General features: G+C 47.8%; 1 protein-coding gene across 1 annotated transcript in view; it reads right to left on the reverse strand.

Moving 5' to 3' along the window:
• Nucleotides 1–2,501: 2,501 nt before the first annotated feature.
• The window catches only part of SPMAP2L (sperm microtubule associated protein 2 like), a 68,798-nt gene continuing 49,738 nt past the window's right edge, over nucleotides 2,502–21,561 (reverse strand). Inside the window, exons 5-9 of the mRNA XM_065405089.1 lie at nucleotides 20,306–20,425; nucleotides 16,426–16,546; nucleotides 7,998–8,129; nucleotides 4,967–5,142; nucleotides 2,502–2,616 (exon numbers count right to left, since the gene is read on the reverse strand). Coding sequence (XP_065261161.1) covers nucleotides 2,502–2,616; nucleotides 4,967–5,142; nucleotides 7,998–8,129; nucleotides 16,426–16,546; nucleotides 20,306–20,425 — 664 coding nt within the window. The remainder of the gene's footprint in view (nucleotides 2,617–4,966; nucleotides 5,143–7,997; nucleotides 8,130–16,425; nucleotides 16,547–20,305; nucleotides 20,426–21,561) is intronic.

Genomic DNA, 21,561 nt, shown 5'->3' on the forward strand with positions numbered 1-21,561 from the left:
TTCCTCACTAGCTTCTACCTGTACTTTATCAGCTTCTTTCCTATCCTCTTTACTAGTGTACCCCCTTTAATAACTGCATCGCTAAGGGGTGCTATTATCAATGGCTATTAGCCAGGATGGACAGCGATAGTGTCCTTAGCCTCTGTTTGCCAGAAGCTGGGAATGGGTGACAGGAGATGGATCACTTGGTGATTACCAGTTCTGTTCATTCCCTCTGGGGCACCTGGCATTGGCCACTGTCAGAAGACAGGATACTGGGCTAGATGGACCTTTGGTCTGACCCAGTATGGCTATTCTTATGTTCCCTAAATATGTGCTCTTCCACACCTATTGGCATTCCATATGGGATTTTGAGTCCATAAAGCAAAGAACAGATTACACTTGAGCATATACACATCCCTTTCATCTGTTACAGTAGCAATATACGAATAATATCCTTCATTTACAAAGTAATCCAAGTGTAAATCTATCCTAAGCATTATTTAACTGTTTCACAAATGTATGGAGAATAGAGCTGGTTGAATAATTAATTTTTCAGTTCCGTGGCCAAACTGAAAAAAAACAAACAGAAAAACGTTTTGTTTCGGGTCAACCCAAAATGACAATTTTTCAATATTTCTCACCCTAAAAGAAAAATATATTTTTTTATTTTGGGTCAAACAAAACATTTAGTTCAACTCAAAATAGAATATTTCATTTCATTTTGGGAGCTTTTTACACTTTGGGGGAAATTAGCTAAATCTAGCTAAATTTTTAAACAAATCATCATTTTGAAACAAAAAATCAAAATGTTTCACTTCAGTATTTTCAGAATATGTTTTCCTTTTTTTTCCAGCCAAAACTATTCACTGAGTTCAACCCAAATTTGCAAATAGTTTCAGTGAACCTGAAACTGCATTTTTTGGTGAATAAACTATTTGCCAAAAAAACCTCACCCCGATTGGAAATCGATTACGAAAAACATGAGAAAGGATTTCTGCATTGGGTTGTAGGTGCCTCCCAGTCTTTGCAGACCATGGTGGTTCTGGGCCCACCCATGAAGATGAAACTAAAACATGTTATATAAGGGCAATGTAAGTATAAAAAATGTGGCGTTGGATGGGCTACAGCACTCATGGAAGTAATCCTCTCATAGGGCGCCACTCCGAAGCAAAGGAACTCAGGGCATGGGGAGTATGATCCAGCCCTAATAGTGCAAAGAGATACTATGAGTTTTTTTTATTTTTGGACACATTTTTATTTGAGAACTTGGGTAGAGACACAATGTATTTAAAAGCAGCAGCAGTTGAATCACTGGAGGGCTTTTGCCTAGATCGCCCACCTCTTCTTTATTCAAACTCCCCCAAGCATACAGTCTATCTACAACAGGGGTCTCAAACTCCCGGCCCGCGAGCCTAACCAATGTGGCCCAGGAGTTTTGGGGCCGGGTCTCTCCCTTGGCCCCACCTGCCGCCCCCGGGTGCTCCCTCCTCAGGGGTCCCAGCAGCGCAGCGGAGCTGAGCAGCATCTGCCTGCTCGCTCCAGTGGCTGCCAGCCCCTCCCTGCAGCCCAGTGGCCAATGGGATGCTGTGGGGGCAGTGCCTACGGGAAGAAGTGCGCGGAGGCCCCCCGGCCCGCCTTGGAGTCCCAGGTAAGCGCCGCACCCCCGACCCCCTCCCAGAGCCTGCAACCCCTTCCCCTTCCCACACACCCCCTCCCGCCCCCAAACTCCCTCCCAGAGCCTGTGCCCCCTCCCCACACCCCCTCCCAGAGCCTGCACCCCATCCCCACACTCCCTCCCAGCCCCCAAACTCCCTCCCAGAGCCTGCACCCCATCCCCACACTCCCTCCCAGCCCCCAAACTCCCTCCCAGAGCCTGCACCCCATCCCCACCCCCCCAGCCCCCGAACTCCCTCCCAGAGCCTGCACCCTATCCCCACCCCCCTCATACCCCCAAACTCCCTCCCAGAGCCTGTGCCCCATCCCCACACCCCCCCCCACCCCAAACTCCCTCCCAGAGCCTGCACCCAATCCCCACACTCCCTCCCAGCCCCCAAACTCCCTCCCAGAGCCTGCACCCCATCCCCTCCCCAGATACCACTTCCCGCCCCCAAACTCCCTCCCAGAGCCTGCACCCCCTTCCCACACACACCCTGCCCCCAAACTGCATCCCAGAGCCTGCACCCCAGACCCCCTCCCAGAGCCCAACCTCTCACCCCTTCTGCACCCAAACTCCCTCCCAGAGCCTGCATCCCAATCCCCTACCCCAGACCTCCTCCCCCACCCAAACTCCGTCCAAGAGCCTTAGGCAGGTGGGGGGTGGAGTTTTTGGGGGGTGGGTTCTGGGTGGCGTGAGTGACATTGGCCCGCTGGGAGGATTTGAGGACTGGCACTGGCCCTAAGGTAAATTGAGGTTGAGACCCCTGGTCTACAACATGTAATCAAACACACTGGGGATGGGGACAGCAGACGAGACAGCCATGAATCTTCTAAGGATTTAATGAACTTAAGAGCCAAGGGGTTCAGCGCTCAATAGGGCGTGCTAGTTTTTGAAGCCTGCTGGAACAAACTGCCTTCTTAGCAGACTCCTTTACTAAAAAGGCATCTGGATCAAACTGAGCAAGGTTCGCAGTGGGCCTGGAACAGTGAAGACACAGAAGAAGAATGGGTTAGGAGTATGAATTGTGGCACAGTGATTTCTGAAGACTCCCTCAGTTTTAACAACTGGAGCCTAAGTTCTAAATCTACAGCTACTAACAATAAGAGCTTATGTTTTCAGGAGACCTTCAAACTGCACCCCTTATACTCTGCACAAATCACTGGTGACCTCTCCACATCTCTCAGCCAAGATTTAATAGCAGGTGTCATTAAAAGGTCCCATAGTACTAAAATTTCATTATTTTTGCAAAATAGCTCACAGAACATTTTGTAATAGGTGGTGATATATTGCCACAGATCATTAAGGTTGTGACGCTGACAGGCCAGGTGCCAGCGCATGCCAGATTCTCAAGGCAATTTCCTTGATTGTGAATATCAAAGATGTTGATTATATTGTTTTCATCCATCTATATCCCATATTTTACTATGATGTTACTTCTACATTATGTATACCCTGTAATCAAAGGTGTGTTCATGTAAGATTGTAATCAGGTGTTAAAACTTCATGAAAACTAATGAAGGATTGTTGTTTGCTATTACATTACCTTTTACATTGTGTACATCTCTGTGACTAAACTCATCAGACATAAATGGAACCTTGGAAATGCTAATGAAAGACTTAATGGCTATAAGAGGAAATGCTCATTTCAAAGCCAGGGATCATGGAGGAATAAAGACACTTATCAGATAACCTTCTGTGGGGGAAAGCTATAACTATGGGTTCATGGAATGATCCTGCATCTCTGGACTATCTGGATTCCAACAGGGTGGAAAAACTGAGCAAGTGGACAGAGATCCCCAGACTTCTCCTGGGTAACTAATTAATGATCTGGAGGATGGCGTGGACTGCACTCTCAGCAAGTTTGCAGATGACACTAAACTGGGAGGAGTGGTAGATACGCTGGAGGGTAGGGATAGGATACAGAGGGACCTAGGCAAATTAGAGGATCGGGCCAAAAGAAACCTGATGAGGTTCAACAAGGACAAGTGCAGAGTCCTGCACTTAGGATGGAAGAATCCCATGCACTGCTAGAGACTAGGGACCGAATGGCTAGGCAGCAATTCTGCAGAAAAGGACCTAGGGGTTACTGTGGACGAGAAGCTGGATATGAGTCAACAGTGTGCCCTTGTTGCCAAGAAGGCTAATGGCATTTTGGGCTGTATAAGTAGGGGCATTGCCAGCAGATCGAGGGACGTGATCATTCCCCTCTATTCGGCATTGGTGAGGCCTCATCTGGAGTACTGTGTCCAGTTTTGGGCCCCACGCTACAAGAAAGATGTGGAAAAATTGGAAAGAGTCCAGCGGAGGTGGTAGACTCTGCTTCCTCAGAGGTTTTTAAGGTCAGGCTTGACAAAGCCCTGGCTGGGATGATTTAGTTGGGGATTGGTCCTGCTTTGAGCAGGGGGTTGGACTAGATGACCTCCTGAGGTCCCTTCCAACCCTGATATTCTATGATTCTATGATGATTCTATGAACCCTGAAAGATTTTTGGAGATTGGCAGATTACTACATCTCTGCTAACATTTGGACTTACAAAGTTTGACTCACCTGTTAATATGTTTTACCTGCTTTAACCTCTCAATAACTCTCATTTATTTTTCTTAGCTAATAAACCTTTAGTTAGTTTACTAGAGAACTGGCTACCAGCATTGTTTTTGGCATAAGATCCAGAGTTTGGTTTGGGGTAAGTGACTTTGGGATTGGGAGTAACCTAATGTGATATGATTTTTGGTTTCTATAACTTTTTAATCACAAAGTTCAGTTTGTCTGGGTGGCAAGATAGGCTCGAGGGTCTAAGGGGACTGTCTGTGACTCCAGGTATAGTGATCCAGGCATTCACATTTGTTACTGGCTTGGTAAAAATCGAATAGTAGAACACATCACCAGTTTGTGGCGTCTGCCCTTGTACAGTTGTGAGCCACTCCAGACAGCATGACAAAGGCTACATAAATGAACAAAGAGCATTGTATGATACATTAGCCTTACTTGTCTTATCGTATTTACTAACTAATGTGCTAAATTCAGTAATTCAGAGTGGTTTTCCCAGCTCTGCCATCTCAAAAAATTTAAAAGCACTTTTCAACTATATAAACAGTCCAATTCACGAGTTGCTTCTTCCAATACTAACATGCAAACATCTCTGGGGTGGAATGGCAGCTGTTTAACAGCACAACTAGCTTTTGGGTTTCTACAAGAACTAATTCTGCTTAATACATTTCCACGTTCTGTACGAAATGGCCATAGACCCAGCTGGTGAGACACAGGAACGATGACAAAGAAAAGTGCTCTCACCTCTCCTTTTAGCGAGCCCCTTTGGTGAGCACATACCTTTTGCACGGCTGGGACAGTTCCTCAATCCTAGGTGTAGTCACTGCGTGCTTTGCTGCCTTTGTCACTGGCCGTTCAGTATCATGGACAGGCAGATACTCAGGTGACACCACTTTTGCTTTAGCCAACTCTAGTGTCCGAACACTTGCTACTGCTTGCTGGGCAGACCTAGATACCTGTGAGAGGAACCACAGGAAGAGCTCCCTCCAGTTCTGTCCTGAAAGTACAGCTGTTAGATTAAAGCCGAAGGAGCGTTCTGCCGTGAAGTGCTGGGCTGAATGTTAGGAAGCCACGGGGCAGCCAGTGCCAATCTGCAGCCCAGTGCCACACTGTCCTCTCAGGAGACCCCACTTCATAAACCCTTCTGTTCCCAAAGGGATTTGTACCCAATGCAGCCCAGCAGAGCAGGCGAGATGTGACAAAGGCATGGATCACAGTAGCAAAGTCCACAGACAAGAGAAAAGGCTGGAGCCTCCTGCCCAGACACCGCCTGGCCACTGCTGTTATTTGATCCTAGGGAAGCGGCTGGGAGTCTACCAAGCCTACTAAGTTATACACCCAAGTGACAAATGCTACACCCATCCCCTCAATCAGAGGGGCTGACAGTGTCTTTGCTAAACTCTGCAGTGCTTCCCCCAACCTGCCATCATAGGCTCAGTCTCAGCAAGAATGAACCTCATGTCCAGTCCTGCCCAGACCAGGAGAGAAACACGCCACCGTACTCTCTGGCCTGGGCTACATGGCCCCGTTATAATGCTGGATGCATCAAGGCGACTTGTGGTAGGGACACAAAAAGGGGCACCTGCTAAAGGGGGGGCAGTTGAACTCCCCACGTGACTCCTCCCCACCCCACCCCCAACCTAGGGCCCCTGCACACTCCCCGTCCACCATTACCTGGGGGGGGGGGGGCTCTATCCTCCCACTGCGCCAGCTCCCCCTGGCAGGTTCAACTGTTCTTGGCAGCCAGGCCCCAGAGCCACTCCCAGATGCTGCCTGGGAGAGTGCCTGGCAGGCTGCCCCCTGCCCAGGCTCAGCTTCTGGGGACAGTGGCTGAGTGAGCCAGAGCGCCCCCAGGAGCTGAGCCTGGGCAGCGTCCCAGGAAGGCAGCGTGGCTGGAAGAGGAGAGGTTCTGGCCCTGCCCGGGCCGGCTGCTGGGGGCACTAGATGCTGGGGAGGGTCGCTTGACCCTTCGGCATACTGAAGGTACTGCAGACACAGCTCTGCACTGACCCTCCCAATGGCTCCTCACACACGCACTGAACAGAGATGGGCAGAGTGGAGATGCCTGACAGCCGCCAGAGAGCTAAAGTATCCCTATCAGAGCTCGCCTGCTTCCCCAGCCCAGCTGGGAATCCAGCTCCCCTAGCTGCCTCTCCCACTACCAATTCCCTTGTCACAGCACGATAGGGTTGCCAACTGTCTAATCACACAAACCCAAACACCCTTACCCCGCCCCTACCCTGTCCCTCCCTCCCTTGTCTGAGGCCCCGTCTCGCTCACTCCATCCCCGCTCCCTCCGTCACTTGCTCTCCCCCACCCTCACTCACTTTCACTGGGCTGGGGCAGGGAGTTGGGGTGTGAGAGGGGGTGCGAGCTCTGGGCTGGGGCCGAGGGGTTCGGAGTGTGGAGGGGGCTCCGGGCTGAGCCTGGGGCAGGGGGTTAGGGGTGAGGGGAAAGAACTATTCCTGAGACTAGTCTCACTGCAGGATCTCAGCTAGCCAAGGGTTGTTAGAGACTGAAGTCTGAGTCTGTGGAATGGACCAGAACAAAGGGGCAGGGTCTGGAGTTGAGGGAATTCCTCTCCTTCATTTCCCTCTCACAGCTGGTTCTTTCCCATCAGTAGCTCTGAAATCCGCCCTTTCCTCTTCATCCCAACCACTAACACCCTGGCCCTGGACTTGATTCTCTTTTGCCCAAGCTCCTAGCCCCTTTGGTCTTATCTTTAGTATTACGGGGTGCCCACAGCCATCAGGCCTTGCTGTGCTGGGCACGGCACACACGCAGTGAGAGAACTTTTACAGTCTACGTGGACAGGGGAGGGAGGAGAAACTGAGGCACAGAGAAGGGAGGTGACTTGCCCAAGATCACATAGCAGTGGTTCTCATCTTTTGTACTGGGGACCCCTTTCACACAGCAAGCCTGAGTGCGACCCCCCCCTTATAAATTAAAAACACTTTAAAAATATTTAACACTATTACAAATGCTGTATGTAAAGTGGTGTTTGGGGTGGAGACTAACAGCTTGCGACCCATCATGTAATAACCTCATGAGCCCCTGAGGTGTCACGACCCCCCGTTTGAGAACCCCTGGACTAGATCACCCCGGCTTGTCAGGCTATCCTATGCCAAAGCACTTTCATTCCATGCATCACCTTCGCTGCCCTGCATGGTGCACTCTCCATCTTAACCACTGCATCTCCCTCTTCCCATAAACTGGACAAGCTTCAAATGGATCTGTACTGCTGCAACATTTGCTCCTTTTTCTACTGGGGTAAGTCCAAAGTGCAGTGCCAGCCTGAGCACCACGTCAGGTGCCAGACTAATGCATGGCTGGGAGAAAGAATCCTTGTCCCAGGCTACAGACTGGCTCCAGGCCTGTTCTGCAGCAGCTACTTCAGCCTAATGGCTAGAGCAGCTTCTCTGGGCCCTTATGCATGGAGGAGAATGAGAGGATCTGTGCAGTGATGGACCGTCCAGTCCCTGCTCTTCTCCAGCCTGTCCATCTCTTACCTACCCACCCACCTGCCATCTATCCGTCTGCCTCGTGTTCACGCCTTGCACATCTTCAGGGTATCTGAGCACCACGTGCCAGGCGCCCGGGATCCAGCCTGACCCGGGATTGCACCAGAACCATCGCCCAGCGGTTCTCTGCGGGCAGGGAGGAGGGTACTGGCTTGTGTAGCCCGAAGCTGTTTTTTATACACTGAATGCATAAGCATTGTCTGCTTTTGTCATCTAAGGGAGACCAATGACAGCCCATCAATAGAAAGGAAGGCCCTCCACACCAAGGAGCTGCAGCCACATTGCCTTACTGGACGGATCATGGACTCGGGACTTCCCCGGTCGTAACACAAAGTATTCTTCTGAATCTTCGGCTGGGCAAGACGTTGTGTTCTTGGAGGGGTGAGAGTCATCCTCGCAGTGTCTGTAATTTGTGTTTCAACCTACAGAGGGCAAATAAACCAGTACACAGGTCTGTTAGATGTTAGAGGCCAATATTATCACAGGCAGGTTTCTCATCTTAGGCACCTGTATAAGAGTTTGATTTTCAGAGGAGCTGAATATGCCCAGTTCCCATTGACATGAGTGGGAGCGGTCTGAAAATCAGGCCATTTTTAATGTGGGTACCTAACCAGGGACGTGGGTCCCTAGCTTTAGGTGCCTACGTTTGAAAAGTTTGATCTCTGACACATACCAGTAACCAAGTCAGACTTAGACAGCAAGGCACAAAGCTTCATTGAAACACGCAGAACGAAACTTAAAAATCTCCTCTTAGGGTGGGAGTTTCAAAAGTGCCTAAGTGGTTGAGGAGCACCAATCCCATTGAAATCAACGGGCCCTGGAAATGCCACCCTGACTCCCCAAACCAACGCCCACTGAATGTTGTTTGGAAGTTTGGGTGTTGGCCTTCTTTATGGGAGGAAACAACAGGTGGGCCGAGGATGTCATGGAACTGCTGCTACGCATCTGGTGGAGCTGCAGGCAATGGAAAGGAAGGACCTTAGATAATGTTTACAGTGGCGCGTTCACAATACTGTGCTCAAGGGTGGATAAACAGCAGCCATAGGAGGAGAATACAGGGATTATACGTGAAGAGAGAAAAGGGGGATGTCTTTCCAAAGTGTGTGTGTGCGAGTGTACCTGGCAGCCACCCAAGCTGCTCAATGGAAAATCACCAGGGTGCCCCAGGCACACAAAGGCTAATCTATCAGAGGGGTAACTCTGTTAGTCTGTATCCACAAAAACAACAAGGAGTCCGGTGGCACCTTAAAGACTAACAGATTTATTTGGACATAAGCTATTTTGGGCAAAGGCTAATCTGTAAGGCAAGAAAAGCAAGAGGGGGGAATAAAACGCCTCACACAGTATAGATGGCACAGAACTGCTTAGTCTCCAGGCCTGCAGCCAGGAGTTACTGGGCCTGGGAAAAGTGCAGCAGCAGGCCCAATGGGCCCCAGGGGATCTCAGTACAGTAAGGCCATTTCTCACCAGATGTGCAAGGTACTTGTCCTGACAACAGCCCTTCCACTCGCCTCTCCACCAGGTCAGTCTCTTTATGGTCCACCAACCACTGTACTGTATTACTTTCCCAGACCCTCACAGACTTCGATCGTGCTACTCTTCCTCCAGCTCCTACTCTCATCCTAAACTTCTCTCAGCACCTAACCTTTCTGGCCATCTCTCCAGGCAGGCTGCAGCAGGTTTCCTGCTCCTCTCCAGCTGTGAGCACTGCTCTGACCCGTCTCGCAGTGTGTGCAGCTTGATCACATCCCTGCCAGCCCTGGGCCCTACAGTAAAGGACCTGGCAGTGTGGTGGAGGAGAGGATAAAAGGTCTGATGTCAGGCACCTACCTCGTACACCTGGTTTGAACCAAGGCCTATTGGACTTGAAGAGGGGGGCTGACAGGACTCCCGGGAAGGTAAAGCCACCTGGCATTCACTGAGCTGCGTCCATTGTCACGGGCATACATGTGCTAGTATAACTGTAGACATTGATCCATGGAGCTAGGACCATGCTTCATTGACAATAAACCTGACCAAGTGCCTTCGCACCTTGATGGATCTTGTGGTCACTGGGCAGTTCACTCGAGGTCTGCTGTGCCAGCTACCTGCGCAGAGCTGGGATGGCATATGGAGGAAACACACGCAGCCAAACATCTAACTACACTGGGGACCCCAACCGCTGATCTGTTAAGTAAACGAGCTGCCCTCTGTACGAATCGCGATCTAACATGGCAGAAAACTATGAGGTAGGGAACCCCCAATACCTACCCTGCAAATCCCCACAGAGTTTGATGAAATTTGGACCCGATGAATTGCCAGCAAGGGGGGACCCATATGAATTTTAAAAAAGAAAATGCGGAAGCATGACAATAGGTGCTGGTTCACTTTTAACCATTACTTGGCTTCCAATTTGCCATTGCTTAATATCACTGTTTTCATCTTGATTCATTTTTTGCTGTTCTGCAGCTGGTTTTGCTGCAGCAGACCCTTGGGCCATACCCAACCAGTGTTTAAGATTGTTTATCCAGATTGGTGTTGCCATTGCTTTTAGTAATCTGGGGGGTATAGCAAGTTTTTCCAGACAGGCAGAGGTCTTCCAAAGAGCACCTCAGAAGGGCTAAATCCTGTCATGTGATTTGGACGGCTCCAGATTCTCATATGAACCCATGGGAGCACCATATCCCAATTTGTTCCCAGTTCATTGCACACTTTGATAATTCAATTTTAAGAGACTTGTTCATACTTTCCACCTGCCTTCCAGCTTGAGGATGGTAGGGAATGTGCAAAGGTAAGGGAATACCAGCCCATGTATCCATGTTCCGGAATCCTTTCCCAATGAATGCAGGTCCATTATCAGAATCAGTACTGTGTGGTAGTCCTCATCTGGGGAATACTTCCATCATCAACATTTTAGCAGCTGCGGGGCTATCTTCTTTCCTGATGGGAAATGCCTCTACCCATTTACTGAAGGCATCCACCACAACAGGTGAGCAATGGCCCCATAAAATCCACCTGCAAGCGCAGCAGCCTGCAAGGGACTCTTTAAAGCCTGATGCATTAGTTCTCCCCACCTTTTCCTTCTAGCAGGGCTTATAGGGAATATGTCTGGTATTCATCTATTCAAGAAAATAATCATGTAATCCCTCATATATATCCATCTATACACCTGTACTACTCTATAAAGTATAAGCACAATACACTTGTGTCACGGAGTGTGGGGGGACACAAGGCCCTGCACCCCCGGCTTCCTGCGATTCACCATGACTCTCAGCCAGCCAGTTAAGCAGAAGGTTTATTTAGACAACAGGAATACAGTCCAAGACAGGTCTTGCAGGCACAGACAACAGGACCCCCCTTAGTTAGGTCCATTTTGGGGTCCCAGGGCACCCCAGCTCCCTTGGGAGGTCAGAGCCCCGTCTGCCTCCCAGCCATATCACCAGCCAGCTCCCGAAACTCTCTCTTCAGCGACCCCTCCCACAGCCTTTGTTCAGTTTCCCGGGCAAAGGTGTCACCTGGCCTCTAACCCCTTCCTGGGTTCTCATGTTACATGCTCAGGTATTCTCCGTCGGTCAGTCTCCCATCCCCCAATGCAGACTATCCTGTCAGCATTTAAAGACCACAGTAAGAACAGTCCCAGTTCGTCACAACTTGTAATAGTGATCAAAGCCCTTCTCATCAATCACCAACTAAGTAGAAAGGCCTCCTCATGTCGCCCAAAAGTTATCAAAAAACAACTCTAAATCCCACACATCAGTCATGGGGGTCCCGGGCCTAACATTCCCAGGTCCACCATAAGGAACTAAAAACAATTAAAAAATAAAATCTATCAGTCGTACGAGGGAATGTGTAGATTACAGGACAGATGAGGCATGAATGTGTAAGGTGACCACATAACACTGTTTAGTCCAATGGGTCATCTTCAGTCCATGCATTATGCTTTTCCAGGACAATGGGTGAACATCCTCCCCATAAAAAGACAAAAAGTGGAGGAATGTAGTGGGAAGAGAGCCGGAGACATAAGCCCTTGTATCAGAGGCTTGGAATAAGGCCTGAGGCCTGGGCTAAAGTAGTGATCAAAGTCAGGCTGTGAGCTAGGCAGGACCTGTTCACAGAATCTGGGAAGAACAGGGCTGATATTGCAGAAACACACATTCCGAAGAGGTGCTAGGCACAGAGCACTCATGCAAGCACATTCCAGTAGGGTGGTACCCGAACACCTCAATACCAGCCCATTTCCTAAAGAGAACAGGAACACGCTGACCCATTCGAAAGATAAGGTCAGGATGACAGCATGATAGATAGAGATGTTTTGATCGAACCAACATGTAAAAGGTGATGGGTGGCACCTAACTACATCAGCGGGGCAATACGTAACTTGTTTGCATTGATATATAAAATGGAGTCTCGGAGGGAGTGTCTTTGGCTAGCCGAGGGGGAAATGGAAAGTCCCGCCATTCACTGAACTGGTCCGTTGCCACGGGCGTGCATGTGTATCTATAGACATTGATCAGGGGAGCTAGGACCGTGCTTCGTTAACAATAAACCCGACCAAGTGCCTTTGCACCTTGATGGATCTTGTGGTCATTGGGCAGTTCACTCGAGGTCTGCTGTGCCAGGTACCTGCGCAGAGCTGGGACGGCATACAGAGTAAACACACGCAGCCAAACATTAACTACATTTATTACTCTACATTGTGGTAGCACTGAGGAGGCCCAGTCATGGACCAGGACCCCATTGTGCTAGGTACTGTACAAACACAGAACAAAAAGACTTAATCCAAGTGTAAGACAAGAGACAACAGATGGACACAGACAGACGGGGGAGTGCAAGGAAACAAAAAGACAATACAGGTCAGCATGATGGACAGTGGGCTTGCTTAGCATACCAGCAGCCTGACCGTTGTCAGGGTTTTTTTGTATGCTTCTTGGAAAAGGAGGGCAGTGCAGGATGCCAGTGAGGTGGCTTGGTGGATATTTAGGGGAGCTCCTCCCAAGAGGGAGGCACAGCATGGCAGGAAGCACAAAGAAGCTTGTCTGACAATTTAGCAAGTGGAGTTTTGCAAGATCAGCTAGGGGACTGCAGTGCCTTTTGGGGACATGAGTATTGTACTCATCTTCTTTTGCTGGCCACATTGGATCTGGGAAAGAGAGAGAATGGGAGCTGTTATTTCAGCCAAATGTTGTTCTTGGCATTCACAGCTGGCATGAAGTAAGCAAACACCTGCATCCAAAAATATAAACTTGATATACATCATGTACCCTCCCATATAGCCCTACTGTTACACAACAGAAGTCACTAAAGAGAGGGAGGCGTTGCTTTCCTAGACTACATCTATTTTTCAGCTACATTGACAGGAAATACTGTGACAAAGAAATATATTGACCATAAACAGTCCAACTATTGCACAAAGCATCCAGAGAACAGATACACAACGTCATTAGCATTACATATTTTTGTGGCTAATAGGATTCATGGTTGTTATTGTTTTTTATTTTAGCCAGCTGATTGAAAGGAAATGAAATTACTGAACTACACCCAAATAGAATTCACAGAACAAGCTATGTGAGTAAAATGCAGAAGCAGGTTTCTCCCTGTGTTGTAATAGTGCTGGATGTGGCAATGGCCTGCAATATCTTGGAAGACCTTACTGAATTAAGTTTAAGTATCTTTGGGGTCCATTATATTAAATGCAAAGTTTAAGTATTATTGTGGGGCAGGATAGTATATAACCTCTCTGGGGGCAGGGCAGCTGTGATGTGAGGCGTGAATGATCAAAGGACTATACTGAACAATGTGCCAGACAAGAATGGACAATTGTGAAGGGGATTTCTTGGGAAATGCCTAGGGGGAGGTGAATGTAAATTCCCCATCTCCAGTTATGCAAAAACCAAGCTTTTTGAAGCTCCACGCTGAGGAGTGGGCTTTTGTCTCACGTGTTACATGAGGCCAAGATCAAAGGCCCAAGCTGTATACAGGAAAGACTGAGCTATTCATGATTGCTCTGGTTCTGTATCTGAGATGGTTATAAACTCGTAACCATGACAAAAACCCAGCGGTGGGTTTTAAAGGACTGACACCGACCAGAGCCTGAGGTTGGAGTGGGGATAGCCTCGGTAAGCTTTTGAGAATGCATGTAGGTTCTTGTACTGTCATTAATTAATACCTTTCTCTGTTATGCTTTCATCTTAAGAATAACTGTCCTTGCTTAGATAGAACTGTGTGGTAATTACGTTGTTCATAGCCTCCAGAGTGAAAGCAAAGTGCAGACACTGGCCTGTTAAGCCGTCTGGCTTGCTGGGAATATCACAGTGTAGGCAGGAAACCATGCAGCCTGGAAAATCTCTGGTCGGGGGAGAAAAAGACAGGTCTCTGCCCAAGAGAGGTTATTGCTGAAGAGCTGTCAACCTAGAGTGGGTACCTTGGTAAGGATGGAGAGGGATACAGGTGTAGTTGCCCTGATCTGTGACAGTAATATTTCCCACAACAAAGCAATTTTCTAATCCTCCTTCCTGACAGTCATAACATTTATTTGTTAAATATAGATATTCATGTTCCATTAAAAAACACTTTAAAAAAAAAAAAGGATGGTCTCTTAACTTGCATCTTCAAAGGCGAGAGTAATTTATGTACTGGAATGGGATTTTTAATTCTCTTTTTGCAATAGTCATAATTGGGGCCAGAAGAAACCACTATGATCACCTAGTCTGACCTCCTGCATACCACAGGTCACAGAACCTCACCCAGTGATTCCTGCGGTGTAAGCACTTCTGCTTCCCTACTATGTACATGAATGAATATGACTCATGTTATCTGAGATCCTGCCTGAACCCTCTCACCCCCTACTAGAGAGTGACCGACTGAGGAAGAGAGACTTCAGAGGTCACTCTCAATTTAGGTTTCCTGTACAATAGCATCAAAAAAGGGGGAACTGCAGTTCCTGGCCCTTTCTTCTGTCCTTGTACAGGTGGGTAAGTATGTCTGATGTGAACGTGGCTAATGAATTCCAAATGTGGTTTGCATTATCTAGCAACAACAGGGGGTCAGAATTCTTATCAGCCAATCAGCTCTTTCCATTTTCCCAACCCACTTTATCATGCACTATAGCCAAGAGCATTATTTTGGCTTGTAGTTATTTTTGGCCACTTAGACTAGTCTGTTTTCAATCCCCCATCAGATGTCTTTTGGAATTGCTGTAACACATAAAGAGAACATGTAGATTCGTAGATTCCAAGACCAGAAGGGACCATTGTGATCATCTAGCCTGACCTCCTTTATAACACAGGCCGGAGACTTTCCCCAAATAATTCCTAGAGCCGATCTGTATGAAAAGCACCCAATCTTCATTTAAAATTGCCAATGACGGAGAATCCACCATGACCGTTGGTAAATGGTTCCAATGGTTAATTACCCTCACTGTTAAAAATGTACACCTTATTTCCAGTCTGAATTTGTCTAGCTTCAACTTCCATCTGTTGGATTGTGTTAGACCTTCCTCTGCTAGACTGAAGAGCCCATTACTAAGTATCTGTTTCCCATATAGGTACTTATAGACTGTAACCAAGTCACCCCTCATCCTTCTGTTGGTTAAGCTAAATAGAGTGAGCTCCTGGAGTCTATCACTCTAAGGCAGGTTTTCTAACCCTTTAATTGTTCTCATGGCTCTTCTCTGAACCCTCTCCAATTTATCAACATCCATCTTAAATTATGGGCACCAGAACTGGACACAGGATTCCAGCAGCAGTTGCTTTAATGCCAGTTACAGAGGTGAAATAACCTCTCTGCTCCCAGCCAAGATTCTCCTGTTTATGCATCCCAGGATCACCTTATCTCTTTTGCCGATAGAGTCACACTGGGAGCTCATGTTCAGCTGATTATCCACCCCAACCCCCAAATCTTTTTTTGGAGTCACAGGTTCCCGGGATAGAGTCCCCCATCCTGTAAGTATAGCCTGTATTCTCTGTCCTCAAATGTATCCATTTACATTTAGTATTAAAATGCTTGTGCCCAGTTTACCAAGCGTTCTAGATCATTCTGTATCAGTGACCTGTCCTCTTCATTATTTACTACTCCCCCAATTTGTGTGTCATCTGCAAACTTTAACAGTGATAATTTTGTTTTCTTCCAGGTCATTGATAAAAATGTTAAACAGCATTGGGCCTAGAACCAATCCCTGCAAGACCCTGCTGGAAACAGACCCAGTGACGATTCCCTGTTTACAGTTACAGTGTGAGACCTATCAGTTAGCCAGTTTTAATCTGTTTAATGTGGGCCATGTTCATTTTGTATCATTCTAGTTTTTTTAATCAAAATGTCATGCAGTACCAAGTCAAAAGCCTTACAGAAGTTTACGTGTATTCTGTCACCACTATTATCTTTATCAACCAACCAAAGCAACAACAAAAAAAACACATCATGCAAACGGGCTACCATTTAAGTCACCACTAAACTACAAGAAAAAAGACGCTTTAAAAATGGCGTCAGTTAGTATGGCTGAGCAGCCATGGCAAGTCTGGCACAACTTTCTTAACCTAGTAATTAAAAAGCATATCAAGCAACTTGTGCCCCATCTCCTGAACTGGTAGAACCCTCCAGCTGTTTCTGTAGTGCAAACAGGCCATTGTGTCTATTCCATGGCTAACCTCAGGCTGCAGCAACCAAAGTGAAATTGTTGCTGAAAGCCGATACAGGGGGGAGCGACGGTTCCCCTTTCCCAGTTTGGTTGAACATCACCATCACCTTTCTGTCTAGCACGAAGCCTGGATGCACTGATTTGGGACGTGCAAGTTCTAGAACCCGCTGGGAAGCCTCACAGGTGAGTGCAGCTGTTGGCATGGGCCACTCCGGAGAACTACGAGGCCTAAGAAAAAACACAAACATGCAACATGGACACAGCTTCAGGGTGTTCTCAGAATAGGTTTGTTTATTTGAATTAAACTAGCGACATTGTTGCAGAATTATTGTGGTTGTTTGTCTACAAGGATTGTGGTGGTGATGCTGTAACAACCAGCCCTAAAACTGGTTTTCATTCAATGCCTGGTGTAAATAAAACCAAAGCCATAGAGGCAGTGTAACTTCGGGAGTGCATGAAAATATCTGGAGTAGGTATGTGCTTGAGGGAGCCGTCACCCTGCTAAGCAGTGATCTGGGTGTGGAGTCCGCACTCCACATGGGCATGGGTCCAGTGTGAAAGGTCCAGTCCTATCCACCAGCCCTGATTGAATTGGGGGGCAGAGAGGGGAGCTGGCCCCAGAGCTCTGCTGGCTAAGGGATGGCTGGCTTGACTCCCTGAAGCCAGCCTACCACCCCCCATTGGAGGAGGGGAATGCCACTCCAGAGCAGGAGCTCCGCCTGGCCCAAGGTGGGGCAAATGATTGGCTGCAGCCCTGGCGGGCTCTGGGCCGATCACCGGGCACAGGGATGGGGCTGGAGAAGACTGTGGGGTTAGGTGGGGAGCACATGTTGCTGCTGGAGGGAGCAGGACCACATGCAGCCTGGACCTGCAGGCTGGGGGGTCAGCCCAGGGAGCAGGCTGGGGGCATGGGCATGGCAAGGTGGAAGGAGCAACCTGGACACAGCGAGGAGCCCAGTGACACAGAGATAGATGCCAGGCAATGCAGCAGAGACCAGGATTCACCCTCCCAGCTCACACCCCACCCAGGCACCAGCCAGTGCTGCCAGGGGCAGGAGGTGCCTGTCCTGGGACTGGAGCTGCGGGTCGGATGGACTCTTATTTGGGCTAGCGAATGCTGGTCTGTATGTCTGGGCTCTGGGAACTCAGTACACCATGCTCTGGTTGGAGGGAGGATGTGAAACTCCCCATGGGCTCACAAATGGTCTCTTGTGCTATTTGCGGGTTTGTCCAGCCCACATAAAGCCACTGGCGTGATAGCTGAGTGCAGCTTTTATTTCCAGGGTTAATTCCTGCCTCCCTGAGGGCTGTGGAGGGACCCAGGGGGGGGGTTGGGAGATGAGCAGGCTTCTCTCAGGTGTGAGGCTTGGGATCTGGGGTCCACATGATGAACTGGGGGTGCTCCACCCCGAGACTGAATTGCCCCAGATTATGGAACTGGGAAGCAAAGTGAGTTGTTGCTCTCTGTTACCTACGTTGCTAAACCCTCCATCACCGCGCGCCTCGCCATGATGCAAAACCATCAGCCCTGCACCAAAACCTGGTCTAAGCCACTTTGTACATGAATATTGAGCTGCTCTGGTGCATAACTCCAGTGGTCAAATGAACAAAGGGAGCTAGGGTGACTGTGTGAATGAGATCAAAAGAAAGAGCCAGGGAATTACAATGAACTGCTGTGTGTGGACGAGGGGAAATCCTGTCATCTCACACCTCTCCCCATCACAAAGCAAGATAGAAAAACTGCCCCGAGAAGATAGTGCCCATCCCCAATCTCATGTTTCAGGTCAAAGGCTGGGAACATTTTTTAACAAAATGGGGGAAGGGGAAAGAGGAACATTTTCACTTGGTGAAGAAGCAAAAGGCGGCAGCTGAAAATAAAGAATATGGGCATCCTAAGTAGACCTGCAATGATGCCCAAATCCCATTGACTTTCACTAACTCCTCCAGCTCCCAGTTTAAAGGTGCACACAGTGCATGGCCTGGTGCTGCAAACTTGGTGATGGACAGTTGCTAGTTTTGATTGTCTGTTCCCCTAGCACATTCCGCCTCTGCTTCTCTTGGGAGACACCATAAATAGGGCCTTTCTTTTTCTACACTGCAAACAACTTGCAGCCTGGTTATCCCATCTCTCTGTGGTGAAAAACAGATAAGCCATTCAGTACTGCACTTTGCAGGGGAAAGCTCTTAAGAATTCTATCCCTGTCCCCTAGCTGCTACCCTAAATGGACCCAGAGTGGAGAATTCTTATGATCAGGTTCACCATTTCTGATGGTTTCTGTCTATCCAGAGCTTGATAGTGGGGCCATCACAGCAGAATCTGTCTCTACCCAAGAGTTATAACCCAGCCCAGGGCTTAATTTGTTTCCCTACTTCCCCAGAGGAAGTCAGGCAGTTTCCTTTCTTCTTTGCTTTTCATCTTTCTTCCTCCCCCTACCCACCCCTGCCCCCCCCCCCACTATCTTTTCTCCCCTTCCTCTCTTCACCTCATTTTCCTCCTCTTCCTCTTTGATGTTTTAGATGCAGCGGTGAGGAAGTTATATTGAACAGGTGAATTTCACATGTCCTTCTAAAGGCAGCCAGATTATTGGTCACTCATCTCCTCAGCCCTGCTCACACCCTGTCTCCCACTCTCACCAACATCACCCTCGAGCCTGACAGCTGCACAGATGCTGAGGAATGCAGCTGCTAAGGGAGGTTATGGTCACACAGGGTTTGTCTAGACCTGGAAAAGAGGTGGACATTAGGCCAGGGGAAGAGCTGTTGGGGAAACAACCCCCTTTTTTCCAATGGAAAGAACACTCATTTTCATCTAATTTTCCACAGAATAATCCGATTTTTTTTGGCAGAAATTCAAATACCAAAAAATTTGTCCAAAACTGAAAAAATTCTATATGGAAATGTGGCCACGGTGCCTCATGGGAGTTGTAGTTCAGATGCCTCATACTCCCTTTCTCCTCTATAAGGTGGGCTCCCTAGTTGCACCAAGTCTCCCCTTTTGGAGGCGGAAGGCAGTGTATCATGGAGTCCTTGGCAATGGTACATCTCAGGAGACATAGTCCAACAGGGGAGCCTGGTAGATAGAGAAGAATGGAGACATGAGGGAACAGAACTACAACTCCCACAAGGCACCACTGCAACATTTCCAGATTGAAACACTTCTATTTCCACCATTCCATTTTTTGGCTAATCAAATTTTTCCATGGAAAGCAGAAACTTTTTGCAAAAACTTAATTTAGTCAAAAACCCATTTTTATGTCAAAAAAAGAGTTTGGACTATTTTCAGCCAGCCCTAGTCAGGGGCAGCTAATATGTGTTAGCTAATCCTGACCTATCCTCACCGCTTTTCCTAATCTAGCCAAACCCAGAGACAAAGGCACTCTCTCAGAGCCTATGGTCAATTCTATGGCGGGTCTGTTACATCAGGACTGCGCTTTGAATCTGACCCAGTGTTCGATTCTTTTCATCAGATGAATACGTGTTTCTGGTAAATGTATCCTTGTGTCACATTTATAGCCCCTGCCTATTCCAAGTAGACCACCTGTTTTGCCCTTGAAGGAGTCCCCAACATAATGATGTGCTCTCTAGGATGGTTCTCAATCTTTTTCATAGTGTGGAGTTTGTTGGCCACACAAATACAGAGACTTTCAGCCCTCCCATTCACATTCATGCAGGCCACTTCTCTTCCCATTCAGGGTATGGCAAGGTAATGTGAGAAAAGCACTGCATGTATGCTTATATGCTTAGCTTCTTTCAACCCAATTTGGCAACTGGAATGAGGCAAGTCCACACAATGACAGCAGCCAGCTAGCTGCAGATCATCCACAAGTGCCACACAGAGCACAGCTATACAGCACCTCTGCTCTCCCCCTTTTTTGGTCCTGTTCGTTTTGCTCCTACTCCAACCAGACATACTGCTTTTGAACGCTAATTATGCTGAAAACCCACTTGAAACACCTGTAGCACAATACGAGCGGTGGCGTTTTTTACCTTTGTTTTAAATACGCTGTTTGGTATTTTTTAGGTTCTGCCAACTTCAATATTCGAGGCGACGGTAAAGCTAAATCCATCAACGGTGGGCGCTGCCAGATCTCTGACATCCGGCCACAGCTGTACAAGAAGAGACACCTTTGGGAATGTCATGGAAGAAGTAATGAAGAGAGTCAGCCAGGACCACAATCTCATTAAAACAGTGACAACAGGCATGCATGGCCAAACCAGGATAACTTAAATCCATACACAGACATTGCACATGCAAAAATCCACATTTCTGCACTCAAACGAGGTACACTGCATAAACAAATGGGTATTTGCACATGGGATTACCCGACCTGGCCATGCAAATACCTGCTTGCTTGCATGCACAAAGGACTTTTTAAGCACAATGGAGTGTGTGTGTGTGGGGGGGTGAAAATGTAGTCCTTTCTACGGGCAGTTTTGAGAAACTACTTCACAATACAAATCCCACAATATTTCTGTTGTTTATTTATGAAGCATGCACATTAGAATCCTTCAAAGTATAACATTTAATAATACATTGCACTGCTATAGCTCCTTTCATGTCAGGGTCTCAGAAGCACGGAATTAACTTGGCCTTATAATAACCCCCTTGGCAGGTGGAGTCGGGATGATTATCCCCACTGAAGGGTGGGGAAAATGAAACACAGCGAGGTTTGTCCAAGGCCACACTGAATAAATCAGTGGTGGAGATGGGACTACAATGCGGGAGTCCAGATTCCCAATTGCTTCTCCCCATCGCCCTGTTATTCTCACCCCACCTACATTACTTAACACCGGCATTTTGTTTTGTATATGTAAATCAATGTTTTGTATTAATTCTGAGTAGGAAAGAGACAAGAAACTAGTGGCAATGGCAAGAGAGAAACAAATACAGTTGTACTGTCATGACATCCCCAATCCTTATTCTGGCTACTGAGCATCATAGTCAACAGCACAAGAAATGCAGAGACAGATTCTCACAGCTGTTATGGCTCCTTCGGAGCTAGAAATCTGCTCTACACCCTGACAGAGCTTTGGCCTAGTCCCCTCCAGTAATTATTTCAAAACATGAATTGAGACTTACAAGCACTTAGAGAAACCTTCCGCTAAAATATCTCCAGTTAGGCCCCTGGGGTTTACAAAGCATTGGGGACAGCGAACCTTTAGGAAGGGACTGGTGAAGGACTTCAATGATTAGCACCTGATAAGCAAAACATATTATTTAGTCTTTTGGGACTTTATTGAAA

This window comes from Emys orbicularis, chromosome 5, assembly GCF_028017835.1.
Source record: "Emys orbicularis isolate rEmyOrb1 chromosome 5, rEmyOrb1.hap1, whole genome shotgun sequence".
Taxonomy (NCBI): domain Eukaryota; kingdom Metazoa; phylum Chordata; order Testudines; family Emydidae; genus Emys; species Emys orbicularis.